Raw genomic sequence first — 22,547 nt, forward strand, 5'->3', positions numbered from 1 at the left:
TGGTCTATATTCAATCTTCAGGAAGGCTATTTCTGTCCCAATCTGAAGCTTAATCCTAATGCTTTAGAGAGAATGTACCCTTCTATGCTAAGTCAAACAGTCATTCTTCAAATCCCCAAAGGCTTCCCTCTTCCCCCAAAGCACAGTTGGTTTACATGAAATTTGTAAAAGTGTGTGCCACACCTTTTGTAATCAAAATGACTCCGGGTCATTCACTGAAACAACATTGCAAAAACCAGGTCACTGACGCAAAATTTTATTGTAGTCACCAATACATATGTTCTTCTGAGAAATGTTCTGAGCCATCCACTTGATTGTTACAGACACACACGCATCTTTTTTACTGATATATTTTTAGTTTGCTTGGCAAGAAAAAAAAATCACACGTTAAATCCAAAAAGTCTGATTTTAAAAAATCTATATAAAGTGAGAGTTAAAACTGCATAATTCAAATAAAAAAGACAATTCCATACAAGTCCAGCAAGGCAAGTTGGCAACTGGAAGTGAAATAATCTCTTATACAAAATGCAAAAGGAGGCAAAGGTGAATTATAAAAAATAAAATTTTGGTCAGAAAATCATTACTATATGAAGCCACATATGGACACCTATTGTTTTCTTTAAGGTGAAAAGAAATCAAACTATTGGTTTTCTATGTATTCAGAAAGAAAAATTAGGAAAGTGTTTGGAAAATACTTCTTATATTAAGTGACTTCTGCTATCTAGAAGTCAGAGACATTCTGACTTTTTCTTGCCAATCAGTAGAAATGAGGAAATAAAGTGGTTGGCCTTCAGTGGGACACTCACAACACCCGAATGAGGTCCAGAGTGATCCGAGATCGGGGGACGTCAATGTTGAGTACTTGGACTTCCACCCTTTCTCCAGGGCCCAGTCCAAGACTCCTTCTCCTCTTCGTTTTAGAAAGCTTTGCTTCTGTTACATTTCGTATGGGAATCAACCCTGTTATCCCCACTCCTATATCCACAAAAATGCCAAACAAAGTGGCATTCTCAACTTTGCCTGTAAGAACTGTCCCAACCTGCAGATCTTGCAAGCAGACTATGCTTCTCTTGAAATCCGGTTGACTGAAATCTGCAAGGAAAGGGGAACAAAGACATCTAGTTTAATAAGAAGGTTCTGCACTTCCTAGACACAACACAAATGAGTAAGCATTTACTACATCTCACTTATGTGCCCAGATCAGTATTAAGCAATCAGGGGTGACACAAAAGGAGCTGGACTCTGGCCTGCCTTCGGAGAAAACGCATCCTAGTTGGAGGAACAGCATTCACACAGTAGAAATAAGACAAGAAAATTTACTCAAACACTTTCCTCTCCGCAAACTCTATCTCGTTAACATGGGAACATTGGCACTCCACTTAAGGACTGACTCTTATTTTCCTCTTTATGAGGTGATTAGAAAATAATTGTGCCCAATGAATACACAAGGCTGAATCGCAAACACTGAGAAAGTCAGACCCTTGGAGACTGAAGGTTGGGAGATTTTACCCAGTGCCTGAATCCTCACACTTTTTAAAGGTGGTAAAAAGTACACCAACATTTGGTCAAATGTAGATGAAATTCAAATGTTCTTTTGTCTCACTTCTCCCCAACAAATCTGGAGCTCAGGAATCAGTATCTATCCATTTTGAATATATTTATCCAATCAAAATTTATGGATTAATTCATCAAACATTTATTAACTCCTATTATTATCTCCTTGCCAGGCACTGCTGGGTGCTAGGGACACAAAGGTGAAGACGTGTAGGTCTCTGTTCTCAAGGTCCTCCCAGCCCTTTTCTTGCTCACCCTGGTGTACATCCTTCTGTTCACTAATAATACTATCCACCGAAAGGTGGGCATAAAGCATGCAAGGAATCATTATGGCTCTCATTAAAACAAAACAATAACAAAGGTTTTATAAGGGAGAAGGTTAGAACCAACAGTTTAAGTGGGGCGCTTGGATTATCTCTGGATTCCATTTATCCACGCTCTTCTTGGCCCCCTTTCCTAGGATTACTGAATGTTGATTCTAGTAACAAAGAACACATTCTGTGCTTGGATCTCCTTTCACTGAGACCTCATTTTCCCTCCACCCATTCCATTTCCTTTTCCTCCACAGCTGCTGGCTTTATCCTGATTACTTGTTGAAGCGATCCTTTACATTTGTATTAACAACTGGTCACCTCTCTGTTCCCCTTCCCCAGCCCAACCACATTGAAATCAAGATTTTTTACAAACTCACCTTCTTCCTGTAAAACAAAAGCCTTCTTTAAACCTCAAATCTCATAAAAATAGGAATATGCTAACACTGGAACTGATTCTGTAGAATTTCACTTGATGCCGAAGCAGAAACCTACTCTAATGTAATATATTATGCTGGGCATTGACTGTGTCCAAGCAAAGTGAAACTAAGTCATGGATCAGGGTCAGAGGCAAGATGGTTTCCGAGGCCCCATAGGCGTTGTTTTTATGCTTGAAAAGTCTTCCCCCCCTTTTTTTCTCATAGAGGTCCAGCTGGTACAGATTCCCCAGGGGTTCCTGATCAGCTGCTTGGTTTAATTTTGCACGGAAAAGCAGAGTCAGGAACTACCTAATATGCTCCTGAAGATAGCCTGGGCCACTAAGAAATCAGAAAATCCACCATGTACCAGCAATCTTTAACACTTTGATTGGCAAGGTACATATATTCAGTCCTGTCACAAGGCTGCTTAGGATGAACCCAATTATGGAAACCGACTAGCAACCAGAGTGCTAATGTCATAAAACTGTGTCACTGAGAACACAGAAGACAGGATGAGTATCAGAAAAGAATGCTGCATCAAGAAGAGAAATCCTTTGGAGAAAATGGAGAAGAGAGATGAGACTTATTTGAAATTTCACTTGACATAATGATAAAAACTGCAGTAACTGATAAGCCTACATGCATCGGGTTTCGGCTCAACTACGGGCATCACCAGGCGAGGATCTCTACTTGGCTGTTGGCTATTTAACTGAACTATGTAATTTAAGAGTTAATCTTTGCCCTGACCCTACAGTGTAACCGCAATAACAGAGGAATCAACCTCGAGACAGAAAAACAAAGATGGACAGCAAAACCCTTTCAGGAGGCCTGCAGCTGGAGCACATCTGCCAACCTAGGCACACCACCCTCCCGTCCCGCCTGTTGGAGAACCACTGCTCTACTTCGTATTCCTGCTAAACGACACTTTGGATGGACTGACTGCTCAGACGCGTTGACTCCTACATTTTGGGCACAGATCTTACTCTATGTTTTATTTTACTTTTCTCCAACTTAAAAAAAATTAATTTCAAACTTACTGAAAAGTTGAGGTAAAATTATAATGAGCTTGCTGGTGGTGTTTTTAAATTCCCTTAAACTTTTTCAAAGAAGCATGTCCCATCACCCCAACGCAGCCTAACAAAGAATGAAAAGAGCCAAGCCCTCAACATGGCATCATAAAACTGGTTATGAGACAAGTGCAGATTCATTCAAATCTCAGGGCTTCCTATTCAAATTTCCTTGGGAAACTGATACCTTAATTCTTTCTCACCGGGTCACTGCTCTCAACAACTCTGGCTGTCATACTTCCGTCACCATCTACCTGTGCTGAAAGCTGAGAGCACTTTTAATTAGAAGGAAAAATCAACAGAGAGATAGTATCTTATTTGTTCAGTGTGTACACTGACACAGAATCCAGGAACTTGGAAGGCTGTAATTTAGGAAGATTCGCTTTTTAGTTTGTGAACTGAATGCCTTACTTTGGACTTCTGGTTCCTATGAGATAAAAACCGTTTAGGAAAGGATGATGAAAACTGTGTGCCTCCATGAACACAGCAGCACATGTATGATGCATGTAAACAGTAAGCAGGGAACGAGGAATCTGGAGACCTCGCTTCTAGCTTTGGCTCTGGATACTACCTAACTGAAATGACTTTGAAGGAAGGCCACCATGCCTTAGTTTTCTCATGAGTAGAATGGGAGAATAACATCTGTTTTGCCTATGGCATAGGATTGTTGTGAGGGCCATAGGACCTATCGTGAGCTATGCAAATGAAAGGTGCTACTGTTCAAGTTCAACTGCTTACCTGTTCGAAAGTCAAAGCTTTCGGGCTGGCTGAGGCCATCTATGATGATCTGTAAAGAGGGCACTGTTGTTTGTAATCTTTCTGCAAGTTTCTCTATTCCTTCCTTTTCAAGGAATGACTTTATTTTTTGTTGCATTTCATGCTTCCCAATTTCACACAGTGTTCCTCCAATGAAGGATAAAAACCTGCAGGGGGTGGAGGTGGGGCGGGAGGGAGACCAACACTTATTAATAATATTACCTATTTTCCAATTTCCTTATACAGACCACCCTAAAATTCAGTCATCTCAGATCCATATAATAATCTATCAGTCTTTATTGAAAACCTACTATGTGTCCATGATATAATACATGATCTGTCCTGAAAAAAAAAAAAAAGAAAGAAAAGGGAAGGGAAGGGATGGATTTAGGTTCTTGTACTATTTTCCAATGAAGCATCTACAGGTCAGAAACATTTTACAGTGTAATGTTCTTTAGAGTTTAGTGTCATATGTGTTTGCTGAATGAGGATACCTATACTTACCTCATGATTCTTAAAATTTCAGTTAGAAAAACTTATTTGAATTTAAATTATTTTATATAAACAATGAATTGATGATATAAAAATTCATCAAAATCCCCAACAAGCACTGCCAGCTTTTGACAAATGCATTACTCTAGTCAGGTGCCATACCATTGCTTTGTACTTGTGTTACCAGTGCAAGCATACCGCCAGCTTAGTAATTCTCAAATGCCATCAACAGGCAAACCTCACATGAACTAATTAAAATCAGTCCATTAGCCCTAACCGGTTAGTCTTAGTGGATAGAGCATCGGTCTGCGGACTGAAGGGTCCCAGGTTCGATTCCGATCAAGGGCATGTACCTTGGTTGCAGGCACATCCCCAGTAGGAGGTGTGCGGGAGGCAGCTGATCGATGTTTCTCTCTCATCGATATTTCTAACTCTCTATCCCTCTCCATTCCTCTCTGTAAAAAATCAATAAAATATGTTTAAAAATAAATAAAATAAAATAAAATAAAATCAGTACACTAAGTATATTCAGCATCAACAGAGAAAAATGGAAGCGATGAAAAGACAGACTGCAATTATATAGCCTTAAGATGAACATTATCTTTATAAGCTTTATAATTATACTAGAGGCACAGTGCACTACAGGGGGGTGGGGGTGGGGGTGGGGGTGGGGGGCGTCCCCTCAGCCCAGCCTGCAGCCTCTCCAATCCAGGACCCCTTGGGGGATGTCCGACTGCCGGTTTAGGTTTAATCCTGGGGATCAGGCCTAAACCGGCAGTCGGACATCCCTCTCCCAATCCTGGACCACTGGCTCCTAATCACTCACCTGCCTGCCTGCCTGGTTTCCCCCAAGTGTCCATCCCCTCCCTCCCCCCCCCCCCCCCCCGCCGGCCCGAATGCCCCTCACTGGCTCTGCGTGCCGGCCTGGTCGCCCCCAACTGCCCTCCCTTGCAGGCCTGGTCACCCCTGACGGCCCCCCCACTGGCCTGGCCGCCCCATGCAGCCTGCTCTTCAGTCATTTGGTTGTCCCTCACTAACCCCCCTGTCAGCCTGGTTGTAGGCAGCCATCTTGTGAGGGTGTGAGGGTTAATTTGCATATTGCCTCATTATATAGGACTAGAGGCCTGGTGCACAAAAATTTGTGCACTCAGGGAGGTCCCTCAGCCTGGCCTGTGCCCTCTCACAGTCTGTGACCCCTCGGGGGATGTCCACTTGCTGGCTTAGGCCCGCTCCCCGGGGAATCGGGCCTAAGCTGGCAATCAGACATCCCTCTGGCAGCCCAGGGCCCTCGGGGGATGGCAAGTTGCCAGCGGGGACCAGGCCTAAGCTGCAGTCAGACATCCTTAGCGCTGCTGAGGAAGCGGGAGAGGCTCCCGCCATCACTGCTGTGCTGGCAGCCGTCAGCCTGGCTTGTGGTTGAGTAGAGCTCCCCCTGTGGGAGCGCACTGACCACCAGGGGCCAGCTCCTGCATTGAACATTTGCCCCCTGGTGGTCAATGTGTGTCATAGTGACCAGTCATTCCCAGTCGCAATGCTGTTAGGGTCAATTTGCATATTACCCTTTTATTATATAGGATAGGATAGAGGCCTGGTGCACCGGTGGGGGCTGGCTGGTTTGCCCTGAAGGGTGTCCCAGATCAGAGTGGGGGGTCCCGCTGGGTTGCCTGGCCAGCCTGGGTGAGGGGCTGAGGGTCATTTTCAGACTGGCCACACCCCCTTCAGGGAGGGGGGTCCTGCTGGGGTGCCTGGCCAGCCTGGGTGAGGGGGTGATGGCTGTTTGCAGGCTGGTCAAGACCCCCAGCAGGGACCCTCACCCCATGAGGGTGTGGCCAGCTTGGGTGAGGGGCTGATGGCTGGCTGCAGGCTGGCCACAGTCCCTTCAGGGTGGGGTTCCCCCCTGGGGTGCCTGGCCAGCCTGGGTGAGGGGCTGGTGGCTGTTTGCAGGCTGGCCACTGCCCCCAGCCACCCAAGCTCCCAGTAGAGGCTGGCTTGAAGCAGGTATCTGGGATTTATTTATCTTCTATATTTGAAACGTTGTTGCCTTTAGCAGAGGCCACAGCCGGCCAGGGCAGGCGGGAAGCTTGGCTTCCTCCATCGCCGGGGCAACCAAGCCTCCTGCTTGCTCCAGCTCCGTGGCTGCTGGCCGCCATCTTGGTTGGGTTAATTTGCATATAGTCGGTCTGATTGGCTGGTGGGCGTGGCTTGGCGCGTAGCCAAGTTACGGTCAATTTGCATGTTTCTCTTTTATTAGATTGGATAGCTGCAATATTTACAAAATAAAAGTATCTGCCTTTCTCAATTTCCCTTTGCTATGTTTGCCATTCTCTTACTTGAATAGCGACCTATCAATTACTTAGCTTTTGGAGTTCAATAATAAGTTAAGACAAAAAGATAATAAAGAGTTAAGCTGCATTTCACTTAAATTTCATCTGAATATTGAGCTGTAGCTCACTTTCTTGATATTCCTTGGCTGGGTATTTTTTTACATCGGTGATTTTCAACCTTTTCATCTCACAAAGAACACCTAAACAAATTACTAAAATTCTACAGCACACCGAAAAATATATTCTATTTTTTGCTGATCTGACCAAAAAAAAAAAATAGGTATAACTTTGATTCATTCACACCAGCCAGCTATTATGTTGGCTATTGTTATTTTTTCATTTAACAATCTAAGGGAAAAGAGGTCAGTGCTGCTGACTAAATAGTCAGGTATTGCATGTCTTAAAAATTCTTGTGGCGCACCAGTGTGCCTCTTGTGGCACACCGGTTGAAAATTGCTGTTCTACATCATTAAGTTTCATTTCCTATGATTAATGGCACTTTAAAAATGTCAACACAGTAATCAGACAGTGATACTAATGCCGTCAAATCCTTTCCTCTTAGGATGTCTCTGGAATACAAGATGGGAAAAAGGAAAATGTTGGAGGCTTGTCTATGATCAGAATTGGGACCTATGCCATTTTGCAGGCTGTTGCAAAAGGAATACTTGTGATTTCCAGTCTTTTTTGCATAGTTGTGTTCAACCAGAAAGGCCTCTTTGGTGATAATCTGGTACTGGTAATCTGATATCTGCTGGAGTAAACTCTCATCTCTCATTTCACTAATGTGTCTCTTTGGGTTCAAATGTGCAACCCTCCTACATTTTGAAAGCCATATTTTTGGTCAAAAACAGATTCTCTAAAATCTAATTAATTCTCTTGACAATGTATTTTGGTTAATGACCTAATGAAAGACCAAGGAGTCGGTTCCTGGTCTCCTTTTTCAGAAATGAGCTTCCATCCAAATTGGCGGCCAGTGAGCTACCCTCTATTTGCGTGTCCATGGCTTCCCCAGCCCACCAGAGAGGCAGCCAGTGTCTGTTAGTGCTGATGGATGGGCAGTAGCACATATGGGCCCTGGTGACAGGGAACAGCTGCTGGAGCTTTGACTGATGGGGCAGATGATACATGACAACCTCTGCCCACAGCCAACTTCCTTGCTCAACTTTCTAAATAATACATGCCCTGCTGAGCAGGCTTCCCTGGTATTTACCAGAACATCTTTCAAATCCCCAAGACTCTGGCCTACAATCAACTGTTAAAGTGCCAAAAAAGTATATTCATGAGCTGTAAATCTATAACCTTGAATAGCATCTTATCATTAGTACAAGTAACTAAATGGCAGAAACTTCCCCAAACAGAAATACTGGCTTGGGAAGCTTAAGGTTGTTGTGTGTAACTAACGTCTACCAAAGTCACTTCCATTGAAAGAATTCTGTTTATAGTGGTTGCAGATGTAAAAAGAAGGTTGGTCTGTTTAACCTGAATGCATATTTCATTCTCACACACTAAGCCCGAGGGCACTGGTAACTGAAATCAATAAAAAAAGACCAAATTGTGCTCCTAGCTAATGCTTCGCATTGATCAGACCTATTTTTAAATGACTACAGAACAAAGTCAAATGCTTTTTAATTGTGAAAACTTTTTAAAGTTACAACAGGACTGCAGAGAAAGGAACATAGCAAACACAAGGGAAAGGAACTACAGAATGAACTGGGAATAGCATTCAGAATGACCTCTACCTTATTGGATTGCAAATACGTCTGACCATGAATGACAGAAAATGATGTTTTATGCTCAGTAGTCACTCAAACATGTGTTCTTTAAATATCCTAAAAAAATTTATTCTACATATTCTGAATTTTCACCCTAGAACTGAGTGTGATCAGGAATATCCAATACAAAGTTTCATTTAGAACTGAGTATGTAATACTCAATATAAAGTCCTTTCTGGCTCACAAGTACCAAATAAAAATACAATGTGCTTTATGACGCTTGGACACAGAATGTAAATGGACATGTACTGATAATTATGCGTGAAGCATTATGTTAGTGCTTGATAGATGTTCTTATTTAATCCTGACAATAATCCTAAAAGGCAGACATGTCATACAGAAAAGGACAACTGAGGTTCAGGGAGGTTAAATAATTTTCCCAAGGACACACAGCTATTTTCACAAAACGGAGTTTCATGCCATACACATCCACGTGTGTCTGTTTATAACTGCAGTTATGTCAAAAATTAAGTGGCAATATTTGGTTAAGCTATAAAATACAATACTTTTGGTAACATTTCACCGGCACAACTTAATGGCAGATTAGTTTTAAACATTAGACTGTTAATATTGATAAATCCCACAAAGAAGTTGTTATATAAATGCATTTCAGTAGACAATCTTTCACAATTCAGTGAGTTATGAAAGCAGAGTCTCATTTTCCCCACTGTCCCTGGAAGGCATTTCAGTTTGCTAAGGACCACTGTCTGCGCTGCTGTTTTTATTTAATATGTAATTTCACCCATCTTACTTAAAGTAAGAAAGTAGCATAAGTGCAACAAATGAGCACATCGTGTTCTTTTCACATACATCTGCACAAAGTTAAAATACAGAGCTTGCCGCAGAGAGCATGCCTGTTTTCAAACAGAATGCCAGAGAACCTAAAATCACTGACATTTTCAACAGAAACTTGTTACAAATGCACTCAAAGAATAAAAGTCTTTGTAAGGTTTTTTTCCTGAAGAATAAGAAATTCTCAAGACTCACAGGAGTTCAGATATAGCCATTCAGTTTTATGTAATCATTTCCAGCATGGAGAAAAAAAGCTCAGGAGCCCAGGGCTTGGCTCATTACATTAAAGCAACGTGATACCCCACAGAGCACAGAAGAACCGCGGTGATGCAACACCATCACTTTAAAACCGGCCTAATATTAGCCCATATGTGTAGGCCAAACTCACAGGATTTATAACTCCACAAAGAACATGCTGCAAGGGCAAAGGCTTCTAGCTGTCTAGCCACTCTTAACACTTTTAAGAGAGATTTTTGTTACTTGTTTATTTTTATCCATTAGTTTTACTCAGCTGTTAAGTCATTACATCAATAAACAAAACGTTAAATTCCAAGAGCACAGTCATTTTAGAAATAAAAAGGTACAGATAAAGCAGGTCATGATAGACATTCAATGATGTAAAAAGAAAGCTTATTCTAGGACAGGGGTGGGCAACCCATGGCACGCGTGCCAAACATGGCACGCCAGTAACTTTTGCTGGCACTCGAAACCCTCTCTTATAATCTTCCATTTACAATTTTTTTCTTAATATTGACTTTTTTATTTTTCAGATAAATTCAGTGTAGGTGCATCTTAGATAAGTAAATAATTTTATATAACAAGTTATCTTAAAGACCATAGACATGGATTGACGAGAGAGGGAAAGAGCAATTTCTATGCCTCTGCCTTAACTCTCCCTGCCTTCCTAGATCCGAACAGTGTCTTGGTTTCATCCACATACGCTTGTGAATCTTTGTTCTCAGTGATGAATTTTGTTAAATCTCGTAATAGGAGTAGCCTGACGGATGAAAGTAGTAGCTCGTGCATATCTCTGAAGGTCACGAAATATAAACCTGATGTAAAATCTCTGTCATCAGTGATGTAGCAGCAAAAGTCCCACTGATAATATCAAACGGAGTCATAAAGTTTTCTGTTGGACTATCAGTGTACATGTATACATTAAAAAATAAATGTATTTTTCATCATCATATACTGTGTTTTTGTCGCTCAAATGAATTTTATTATTTCTTCAAGGTTCTTCACATACGTACACCTTAAGAGATATCAAGTAGGCATAACATGTTCTCAAAAAATTAGGGTTGGCACGCAGAAGAATTTTGAGTCAGAGATTTTACTGGTTTTGGCACGCACTCACAAAAAGGTTGCCCACCCCTGTTCTAGGAGAAAACCTCCCCTTCTTAACTGTGACTGTAGAGTAAGCGTTGGGACGCAAATGAAAATTCAGTGATAGTTTGTTATACTAAAAACCAGATACTATATATTCTTAAATCTGCTGCACTTAATATTAAAGACTGACTATAAATTCCAACATGACAAAGGAGAAAAACCTGGTATTTCTTTTGTAGCATCCGCAGGAGAATTGATACAGGTTAGCAGGTAGCAGCACACAATTAGATAAAAGGCAGCCCTGGCTTTACCCACCTCTCAGCAGTCAAATCGAAGGGGCAGCGACGTGAATTGCACCGTAACCATCATCAATGAATCGTTTCAAACTTCTAACCTCTTTGTTAAACTGAGACCCTGGACTGGGCCAGAATCCTTAAAAAGCTTTGCTGGTGCAAAATCCATGAGTAATGGTAAATTCAAGTAGAGTGCATTCAGGGAGAGGCCCCAGAACACCTACTGTGCTGTAGAAGCTGGTAGGTAAGTGAGGATAATATTTAAATTGCTTTTCTTAGCACTTAATCAACCACAGAAAGTTACAGCAAGTCATTTTTCACAAGAACTTACAGCTGACTGGCTTTTGAAAACTTATTGCAGATGAACTTTAAAAAAAAAAAGTAACCCTTCCAGAAAGGGCAGTGAGGCTGTTTCCCAAGTCCTCACAGATTCTGATCTGAGAGTCCAGTTTCAAATGGCATGCAGCTATCTGGGCTGCAGCGAGGCATTTTCAGCGCCACTGGCTTGGCAGCATTTGGAGACTTTGGGGGCACCTCCTGCATCTAAGAATAAAAACAACAACAAAACGGGAGGAACTGAAAAGGATAAGCCTAAGGAATGCAGTTTGTCTTCCAAAAGACTCCGTTTATAAGTATCAGACTGTTACCTGCTTCTAACTTTGGAAGAACTTACTATTCCTTCTTTTTGAAAGGTCTGGTGTGCATACACAGAAACTGGATAATTGATGCATGTTACATTAGTTGTATGTAGGAGAACATATCCTTAGAAAACTATTTTATTTTAGCAATTTAGACCAGAAAATTAAATTTGTAAAAATAAAAAGTCAGTTAAAAGATTTAGGATGCTCTCTTTAGAAATATAGTTGAAGACATTGCTTGTATAGTTACATCAAAGAAAATATCTAAAACCAATGAAATAACTGATATCACAGAGAATAAGTAGCACTGATTTTGATGTAGCTATTCCTATTTCAGAACCAGGTATGATATACTGTGTGATTATAACTTAATTAAAATTATGATTATAACGTAATTAAAATTATCATTTAAAAAACCCAAATGTATATACTTATACATTTAAATGAGTCAAGTATATAAAAATAAGAAGGCATCATTGCTGAAATTCTGTGGTTGCATCTAAAGATTTCTAAAATCCTGTTTCAGGAATTGTCTTAGAAATTAATTTATAAGTAACAAAAGAAAATCAGTTTTCCACATTTTTAAAAACACCCCTGACCCCATGAAAAGAACCAAAAGTATCCCAACAACTCAATATCACTTGGTTTGATCATCCTGTTCCCACTGAGTCTGGCCATTTTGAACACACACCACACAACCTCAAATGATAAAAGATTTGCTGAAATTAAGGTCTTCAACGGAATGTGACAAAATGCTGAAGCCTTGGAGGATAATTTAGAATCGCACAAAGCAGATGTGGTATATGTACACAATGAAAGTACTACACGACCATAAGAAACAATGAAATAGCGTAATTTACAACAACATGGATGGACCTTGAGAACATTATGCGAAGTGAAATAAGTCAAACAGAGAAAGCTAAGAACTATGTGATTTAACTCATATGTGGAATATAAAACTGAAACTTAGGTACACAAACAGCAATGTGGTGGTTGCCAGAGGGAGGGGGGTGGGGAAGAAAGGGGTCCTAATATGAGGTGACAGGAGATTTGACTTTGGGTGGTGGGCACATGGTCCTATATAAGGATTTTATAAATTATTAATCCTCACATGTACCCTATATGTTCATGCAGATTAATGTTACCCCAATAAAATCCTATATAATAAAAGGCAAAAAAAAGAAAAAAAAAGAATCACACATCCAGCTTCCTCATTAAGTATTTACTGTGGAGAAGACTGAACACGTGGTAACAGAGTCTTTGCCCTGAATGAGCTTGTAGCCTACTTTTAAACAATGACTATGCTGGAATAAATAATCTCCCACTTATACCTGCTCTTTTAGAGGTAGGATTTTACATGCAGGTAAATAGATCCTTTGAAAGTGTTCATAAAGATGATTTCATTCTCTCAAAAATTTATTGTGGCTGTAGGTTTACAGATAAGGGAATCAAAACTCAGATTAAGTGACCTGCCCAAAGTTACACAGCTGAGACCACAGGTCGTAGCTAAGGTAAAAGTTGTCATATATCACATCATCATTAGCACTCCTTACCCCTTTACTGTGGGTGATTTTCAATGCAGACAGAAGATTTAGATCCCAGATAAAAATTTGGCACCCAGGACCACTGCCTGGGAGCAATTTATTATTTTTAAAACCAAATTCAAAAGGAAAAGGTTTGGCTCTGTTTGAGTTACTGAATAAGAGTTGGAAAAAATTAAGTTAGTGGTTTCAAAGGCTGCAGACTCTCTAACAGTTCAAAAACACTGTTTAGAATTCATATAATTTAATTTACTGGCTGTAAAGCCATAACATGTATTAGTGCCTGTGAATATTTGAAAGAGAAGGGCAAATTAAAAAGTAGTATTCAAAAACATACAGGCTAGAGATGCTAGAGCTAAAATTAAACAGCTCCGACGCTACTAGGGGATAAAGCCCATGTTTTAGGGTAATGGACGATCTCCCTTGGAAACAGCCCTTTTCCTATGGATTCTATCTATCTGGCCAAGGAATCCTCCTTTCACGAAACTGGAAAATGCTTAACATCTGCCATTTCCATAAATCCCCCGGTTGTCCTCTGAATGGGCGGAACCATTTTTATTCCATTTATAGAGTAGGCAATTAAGGTCAAAGTAATTTGCTTATGGTCACACAGAGAGTCAAAAGACAGGCTAAGATTGAAATGCATAGCCAGACTGGGGACAGGAAGGAGGCAGGGAGGAGGGAGATAATGGGAGACTAAGTCGATATCCTACTGCGTTTCAGGCTCCAGACTGAATGATCTAAACCTGGGGAAGAGAAGAGCAGGGCAGATACTTTGGAGATGGAAGGGACTGAGGCCAGCAACTCCTCACTCTTCCTCCCCTGGGAACTGACTGACGGGCTGCTCCGGGCATGTAGGAAAGACAGGTCCAAGACCCAGTGTTAATGTTCATTAATAATGTTAAATGACCTCAATGATATCCAGATCTCATGATTAACCCCACCCCCACCCCCACCCCTGGGAGACTACCAGTCATAAGCCACCCACCTCCCTACTTTTCTTTTATGGCTTAGCTTGACAGCCCCTTCTCAACCACAACAAAAATAACAGCAATAATAATTATAGCAACACCAATAAGCTTACTGTCCCAGGTGCTAAGAATTCAATAGATATTGACTCATGTAATCCCATGAGATATGTACTATCCTCATTTAACAGACAAGGCAACTGAGGTACAGGGAGGTTAAACAACTCTCCCAGATCAAACAGGCATGGTCTGCAGCCAGGCAGGCTGGCACTCTCCTGATAGAGGGCTTTCTCCCCTGGGAAACACCCTTTACTATGGGTTCTATCTACCCACAGCAAAGGCTCAGGATTCTTCCTGGTATCTTCTATCAGCCCTGCCCCACACTTCGTGTGGGGGGTGTGTTGGGAATGGCGTGTGAGACATTTGATATAACAATCAATTCCTAAGAAACCCACAGTCTGATCATATGATTCTCCAGTGGGTAGATTCTCTTTCATCATTTTTCTCTTTGTGAAGGCACTTTGGAAAATATGATGAATGTTAACTTCCTGGGAATTACAGTAAGATGTTTGAGTTTTAACTACTAACAAGAAAAAAAAATCCTTTTCAATAATTCATCTATTTATCATGTTTAGATTTTAGGTTTGACCTCTCTTTTACGATGTTATGTTCCTTTATGAAAAGGCAATCTAATATTGTCTAATCATAGCTCCATAGAAGTTAATGTAGGTCACTATTGATACACATCCTAAGATATCGCTTATCAAAAGCCAGAAATCATTCTGCCGTAATTTTCATGTCTGAGTGCTGCCAACTTTTGTGAGGCAAGAACAGAAAAATTAAGATCTTTCAAATTTGCAAATACTAGTAATTTCTTAGGTCTGTTAACTTAATCTTCATTTATTTTACAGCATTTGTAGTTGGGTTTCTTTTCAGGCAAGGTTCCCACAAAGAAGCATGTTTTTACCATTGCAGAAGTTAGTTGGCGTGAGAATGCAGAGTAAAGCTGCAGTAAATTTTAGACGTGGGAGGAGGTGAGCTAGACACACTCAGTAGGCTAAATGACTTACCCCTCAAAAAAATTACAAGTCATTGACCTTCTGGGTGACAGTCGAAACTATGAATATTAAATCTGTGAATGTCATTGCTCTACTGCTGCTGTTTTGTTTTAAAATAAAAACGATATAAACTTCTTGCATTACAGCTGCTTAGCAGCTAGAAAACCTTTCTTGCTGGGCAGAAAGCTGAGGTTGGAAAGAATGTGATAAAACCCCTGGAAGTGATTCAAAAAAAGAGTTTGGAGACGCTAAACCCTTGAACAGGAAAGAAACAGACTTCAGCAGGGCCCAACAGCCCTATCCGGCTGGACTTAATGCAGGTGCATGGCAGAGAGCAAGGGAATACCTCTACAGGGCCTCCCACCCTATTGCTCCAACTGCTTTTAATCCATGAGCATCAGATAGGTCCTTCTATCTCATCAAAGAGCCTTTGTGTATCTGCTGGGTTAATTCTACTTTTTGTGTGTGTGGGTTTCCTCCCTCCCCCAGCCTTACTGAGATATAATTGACAGTATAATTTCAAGATAATATACTTATGTAACTGCAAAATGATTATCACCACAGTATTAGCAAACACTTTCATCAGGCCTCATAACTGCCATTTTTGTGGTAAGAACATTTAAGATCTACTCACTAACTTTAAAGTATAGTAATACAGTATTATTAGCTATATTCACCATGCTGTACATAATATGCTCAGAACTCACTCACCTTACAACTGCAAGTTTGTACCCTCTGACCAACTTCTGCTCTTAAAAATCTGACACAATATTTTTATAAATTAAGAATAAACATTGCTTGGTTTTTGTACAGAAGATTCTTACCTCTCCAAGTAAATATTTGGTTGGGTTATGTGATTCTTCTGTCCCAGACCTGTATTTTGCATTAATGATTGTTTACTCTCTGAAAACATACTTTTCAACATTGATTATAAGGGTCAGTAATAGGTACATCATCAGTAATAAAGGGAATACCATAGTACTACTATTATAGTACAGATATTGACACAAATCACTCCTTGGTATACATTTCCCTAGTCCACTAGAAAGGTATTGCATGTCACATTCCTGTTACACAGGCTGCTAACCAATTCTAGAAACTGGTCTTTTAAAATTTCTCCCTAATGGCTGAAATGGAAATAACAATTAAATACTAGCTAATGCTTTATCAAAATGAGTGCTGAGTGACAGTCTTGACATTAAATTTCCTGGCATTTTTCAAGTTGAATCAAGAACATAACTTTCAGGCTTAACTATCTGGAGTGAATCAAATTCTCAATGCAGCAGATTCTTTGGGAAAGTGCCAAGTCTCACTGTGACATGTACAAATCAGCATAATCTGCAGCACAAAGCATTACCTCCTGGCACCTTATTCAAGGAAAAGGGGAAATCGGATACTTGCTTTTGGATCTCTTGATCAACCGAGATGGGAGGACAAAAACAGAAGAGGCGTGGGGGAATAGCAACCCCTAAACAGTTTCTGGGCTTCATTTTACTCATAATATAGCAGCAATTTTACTCCTAGTCCATATTACCCAACACAATGAAATCACTCACACATGGGGACACCATGACAATTTCTGGTTGATGACAACAAATGGTAAGTGATCCTCTTTCATGGTCTGTCTCTGTTTTCTAGTCTATAAAAACTAGGAAGGCCGGGTTCTGAACACAATACTCTGTGGAGCATGACATTCAATGTGGGGAGGTCCTCAAATCCCTTCAATCCACAAGGGATTCTGAAAGAATTACTCACTCAACAGGTGGGACAGGCACCAGCAGAAATAATGATCTAGATGTTCTATCAACAGTTCTGCTTACACAACTGCAATGACCTCAGCCATTTTAGACTACAGAAAAAATATTTAGGTTGAAGTAAAGCTAGACATTTCATTTTGCTCCTTGACACTTAAAATTGCCAATTCCTGAGTAGTCGCTTTCCTCGGTGTTCTTCTACGTAGCCATCTTTACACTTTCTATTGCTGTTGTTTATTCCTTCATTAAACAAATATTGCCGTATCAGTCTGTATTTGGTGATGGGGATAGAATAAACCAGATTCATAAAGTTCCTGTTCTGTAGCTTACAGCCTACAATTATAACTAACTAGCCTAGCAAATCTTGTATAAAAATTTCAGGTGCATTATTTATTTTGCAGGAACAGGGACAATTAGAGAGGCTCACAGCTTTACTTTAATCACAATATTCCTTTTCATAATCCAAATCTATTATGAATAAGTGGGGTAAAGTGGAAGAATCTTTTTAATTACAAAATTTTAAATCTATTATTCCTTTTCTCGCTTTTATATAAGACTAGAGGCCCGGTGCACTGATTTGTGCACTGGTGGGGTCCCTTGGCCTGGCCTGCGCCCTCTCGCAATCCAGGACCTCTTGGGGGATGTCGGAGAGCTGGTTTCAGCCCAACCCCTGCAGGCCCAATCCAGATGGGTGGGGGGTGGGGAGGGGGAGGTCAATCCTGTGTGTTGAGCATCTGAACCCTGGTGGTCAGTGTGCGTCATAGCGACCGTTCAACCATTCGACTGGCCGTTAGGTCGCTTAGGCTTTTATATATATAGATTAGTCGTCCCTTAAGATCCTTGATTTCTAAGGTCAATTCAATATTCCCCATATTTTCTTATATTCTTTATGGTTTCATTTTTTAACCAATGTATTTTGTTGTTGGCAATTTTATTCATCACTTAGAATGAGCAAAACAGTGCAATAGGGCCTGAAGAATACAAAAATGAATAGAGGTGATTTATGTCCTCAAGGAGACTTCCAAAACAGGGAGGATAAAACTTACCAATAACCATAATAAGGTCAATAATTAGTAAGTGCTTCCATGAAACACAGAGTTGTTCACAGGAGAAAGGGGTCATCTCTAGACAGGGGTATTTCATAAGGTCAAGAATGACTTCAAGGCTTTTGGACTGAAAAACAGAAAGAATGAATCGGCATCATCTGAGATAAGAAAAGCCATAGTTAGAACAAGATGTTGAGGAAGACCTGGAGTTCAGTTTAAGGCATGTTAGGTCTGAGATGTCAAACAGGCAGTTGGATGCACCAGTCTGGAGTGTGGAAGAGTGGATGGGGCGGAGGACAGGAATTTAAGAGTCATGTGCTTATGAAAGTCTTTAAAGCCAGGAGACTAGAAGAGATCACCAGGGGAGTGATCAAAGTTTAGTTCCTTAACTTCTTTCACCCCCATTTCCCTCCATTACAATGAGTTTCACTTCGTCTTCTAGTGTCTCTGGTATTCATATTACCTTTGCCATTCATACCCACAGTTACTTTCTTTTATACCTTTCATCCAATCTGTCAGTAAATCACATTGACTCTGCTTTAAAAATATAGCCAGAAGCTGACCACTTCTCACCAGCTCTTCCACTATCATCTTAGTCTCAGGCATCATCATCTTTCACTTGATTACTCAATTAGTCTAACTGGTCTCCCTGCTTCTACTTTTGCACCTTATCATCTAGTCTCAACACAGCAGACAACAGAATCCTTTTGACATGTAAGTCACAGCATGTCACTCTTCAGCATAAAATCCTGCTATGGCTCCCAAATCACTGAGAATTAAGGCCAAGTCCCTAACATAACCTCCCAAAGCCCTTTTGGCCTAATTTCCTATTTTTCACTTCCTTGCTCACTAGGCTCTAGCACACTGGCCTCCTTGCTATTCCCTGAAGTTGGCAGTCCTGCTTCCACATTACAGCCTTTACACTGTCTGATCCCTCTTCCTGGACCACTCTTCCCAGAATGTCTGCACAGCTAACCCCTTTACCTCCACCAAGACTTCACTCAAATGTCACCTTGTCAATGAGACCTACCCTGATTGTTCTATTTAAGTTTGCGAGCTCTTACCCATAATTCTGATAAATCCTGATCCCCATTCATCTGCTCTTTCTCTTTTTCCCATATCACTTTATCACCTTTATTATTTTACACAGCTGATTTATTATGCTGTTTACTGTCTCTTTCCTTGAGAGCAGGGATCTTTGAATGTATTCCAAGGTTGCAGAACAGTATTTGAATACAGCAGGAACCCAGAAGGTATATGCTTAATGAATAAATGAGTGATTCTGTCCACTTTAGCCCAGTTAATGGAAAGGCAGTAGTGCTATTAACCATTCATATGAGACGAAAAAGAAAGACCAAGTTCTTTGTTGGTTTTCTGCCTTGTTTTTGTGTGGTGCTGGTGAATCTGACCACTTCTCACCAACTCTTCCACTATCATCTTAGTCTCAGTCATCATCATCTTTCACTTGATGGGAGGAGAAGAAGAGGGAGTTACAAAGGAAGGGATAAAAGTAGGAAACAAGTTTTACTGTAGATATATTGAGTTTGACTTGCTAATATAATCATGAAAAAATCTCTTGCAGGCAAATAGAAAGAGAGAGCTAGAGTTTAGGAGAAAGATCTGGACTAGAGATGCTGAAATGTAGGGTTGGAATTATCAGTGGAGAGGTGCGAGATAAAGATGTCCTGTGAGTGGATAAAATCATCCCAGGGAGCCTTCGGGACAAGAGGAGAAGGTAGCAAAGGTAAAAAACTCAAAGAATATCTATATGTAAAGGGCCAGAGAGGAAGAGAACTCAGGGAAGGTAGAAAATGAAAACAAATGTCATGGGAGGTCAGTAAGCTGATGGTGTCGAATGTGGCAGAATGAGTTAGTGGTTTAAGGACAGAAAGAGGCCTCTGGTTTTGACAACAGGAGATGACTAGCTGAAAGAGGACTTTCAGAAGCGTGGTGCGGAGAGAAGCCAATCTGTAAGGGACTGGGAGGAAGCAAGCAGTAATAATTAGGGCCAGGTTATTCTTCAGAGAAGTTTGGCAATGAAAAGAAGGAGCAATGAGATAGAAATGCTGGGGGAAATAAGATAAAAGGCGGTGCTGCTTTTAGCTCTTAGGGAATGGAGAAAGGGGAGGCCACCACAATAATATGCCTGTGGGACAAAAGGAAAGGAGTAAGTGGTGGAGACATTAACAATATAAGAGTCATAAAACTTTACAAAGCTAAACCTTATTCATTTAGCTGTCATCACCTCCTACGCCACTCCCCAAATATTTCAAGGTGAGGCAACAACACAGAGAGACCAAGACAATGTCAAGGTTGAGTCCTCGGCAGCAACCTGTGAGGAGTGAAGGTGGGGGGGAAACAGAAACATGAGATGGAAGGGTAGCTTAGGAAGTATGGGACAGAATAAGTAAAGATATAGAGATAATCTAAGGAAGGGGATTGTAAGGTAGCTTTGAATTTTCTTAGTAAAGTACTCACGTAAATGTGAGAAGATCCTGAAACAAGTAAAAGAGATTTAGCGCAAAATAGCTTCAAAGGACTATTGAAGGAAAATCTGACTTTTTTTTTTTTTAATATATCTTTATTGATTTCAGAAAGGAAGGGAGAGGGAAAGAGAGATAGAAACATCAATGATGAGAGAGAATCACTTATTGGCTGCCTCCTGCACATCCCCCACTGGGGATAAAGCCCGAAACCCAGGCATGTGCTCTTGGCTGGAATCGAACCTGGGACCCTTCAGTCCGCAGGCCGAAACTCTATCCACTGAGCCAAACCAGCTAGGGCAAAAGTAGGTTTCTTAACCCCATGTTCTCCTTATACCTTCTATAATATGGATTCTTTGATATGTTTTTAAGGACCTTGCACTATTACTCAACTCTCTCTTTTTCTCTCTCTTAAAAACATCTTCTGGCAGAGATGGGCACATCACTAGTATGAATATGCTATTTCTGCTCTATAGTAGTTCCTCTCCTAAAATGAGAAGATACCAAATATGATCACCATCAAGCTGCTTATTTTGAAATGCACACATTTCATTCTAAAACACATAATGAAAGGGAATTCTTTTTAGTGCAAAATTCAGGAAACATCACATCTGCAGCAAAACAGCATAAAATTCTGCACACTCTAAGTGAAGCATCCATTTCCTACAGATCCTTTAATAAAATAAATAGGCAAAGCTTCCTTTATTGGAGGGGGTAATGTTTTCTCCAGAGGAAAGGCAGAGTCTAATTTCAGCCATGTGATGAGAGAGAGTAACACTCAAAGCCAACATATTCCAGATACTTGTTCCTTTCTTCCTCTTTTTTTTTTCCCCTCAAGAGGCACACACAAGACAAGTTACAATGCTCTCATTTTTTCTGTGCTGAACACATACTGTCTCTAAGGGTGTGATACCCTTAATCTGAAGGACCAATATGATTACATCTAAATGTGGCTCCAAAACAGCTTTTTAATTGTGACCTAGTTAAAAGCTCAGGCTTTGGAGTGTCATAGATGTGGTTCAAATCGTGTTTCCATCAGCTGAGTTATCTTAGACAACTTACTCTACCCAGCTGATATTCTGTAGAATACCTAAAGAAGTGGGAATAATAATAGTACCAACCTTACAAGATTGCTGTGAGGTTTAAACAAGATAATGCTTCCAAAGTGCCTGGCAATGAGGAAGTATTCAATGAGTGTTTGTTTTCATTTGACGATTAACTAATCCCCAAACCTGACCAGAGCTATATTTTCCTTTCCCTAACCCTTTAAACATCTGTTTTCCAATTTCTACTGGTTGAAATCTTTAAAAGACCTGTCCAAATGTGCCCTCCTTCATGAAACCTTATAACATGCTCTTGTCTAGAAATAATCTCTTTCTCCTCTGAACAATCTTTGTGCTCACTTAAACAGCACTTACTAATTATTGACCTCTACTATGATTATCGGTAAGTTTTACCCTATTTTGGAAGGCCCCTTGAGAACATAAATCACCTCTATTCATTGTTATATTCTTCAGGTCTTACCACAATGCTTTGTACATTCTAAATGATGAATAACATCATAAGCAATAAAACTCATAGCCCACCTGGTATGGCTCAGTGGTTGAGTATCGATCCAGGAACTAAGAGGTCATCAGATCAATTCCTGGTCAGGGCACATGCCCCTGTTGCAGGCTTGATCCCCAGTAGGGGGCGTGTAGGAGACAGCCAATAGATCTCTCATCAATGTTTCTATCTCTCTCCCTCTCCCTTCCTGTCTCTCTAAAATCAATAAAAACACATTTAAAAAAATAAAACTCATAGAGTAAAAAATAAAACCATAAAAAATCTGGGAAAAGAAGGGAAGATCAATGAATTGATCTTAAGAGAATACCAATTTGAATAAAAGCAAGAGAAAGAGTAAAAAGTTTATTTCTTAAAAATTAAACATCTATTTCAAAAACAAAGTATTAC

At 40.5% G+C, this 22,547-nt stretch overlaps 1 protein-coding gene across 2 annotated transcripts in view; it reads right to left on the reverse strand.

The window, feature by feature from the left end:
- Positions 1-240: 240 nt before the first annotated feature.
- SRBD1 (S1 RNA binding domain 1) overlaps positions 241-22,547 on the reverse strand; it is a 169,337-nt gene continuing 147,030 nt past the window's right edge. For both annotated transcript variants that reach the window (XM_070429136.1, XM_070429135.1), the window contains exons 20-21: positions 4,090-4,274; positions 241-1,092 (exon numbers count right to left, since the gene is read on the reverse strand). In XM_070429136.1, the coding sequence (XP_070285237.1) occupies positions 803-1,092; positions 4,090-4,274 (475 nt within the window). In that variant the 3' untranslated portion in view covers positions 241-802. The remainder of the gene's footprint in view (positions 1,093-4,089; positions 4,275-22,547) is intronic.

Source organism: Myotis yumanensis, unplaced genomic scaffold, assembly GCF_028538775.1.
Source record: "Myotis yumanensis isolate MYYU_CA2020_CCGP unplaced genomic scaffold, mMyoYum1.0.hap1 SCAF_11, whole genome shotgun sequence".
Lineage (NCBI taxonomy): Eukaryota > Metazoa > Chordata > Mammalia > Chiroptera > Vespertilionidae > Myotis > Myotis yumanensis.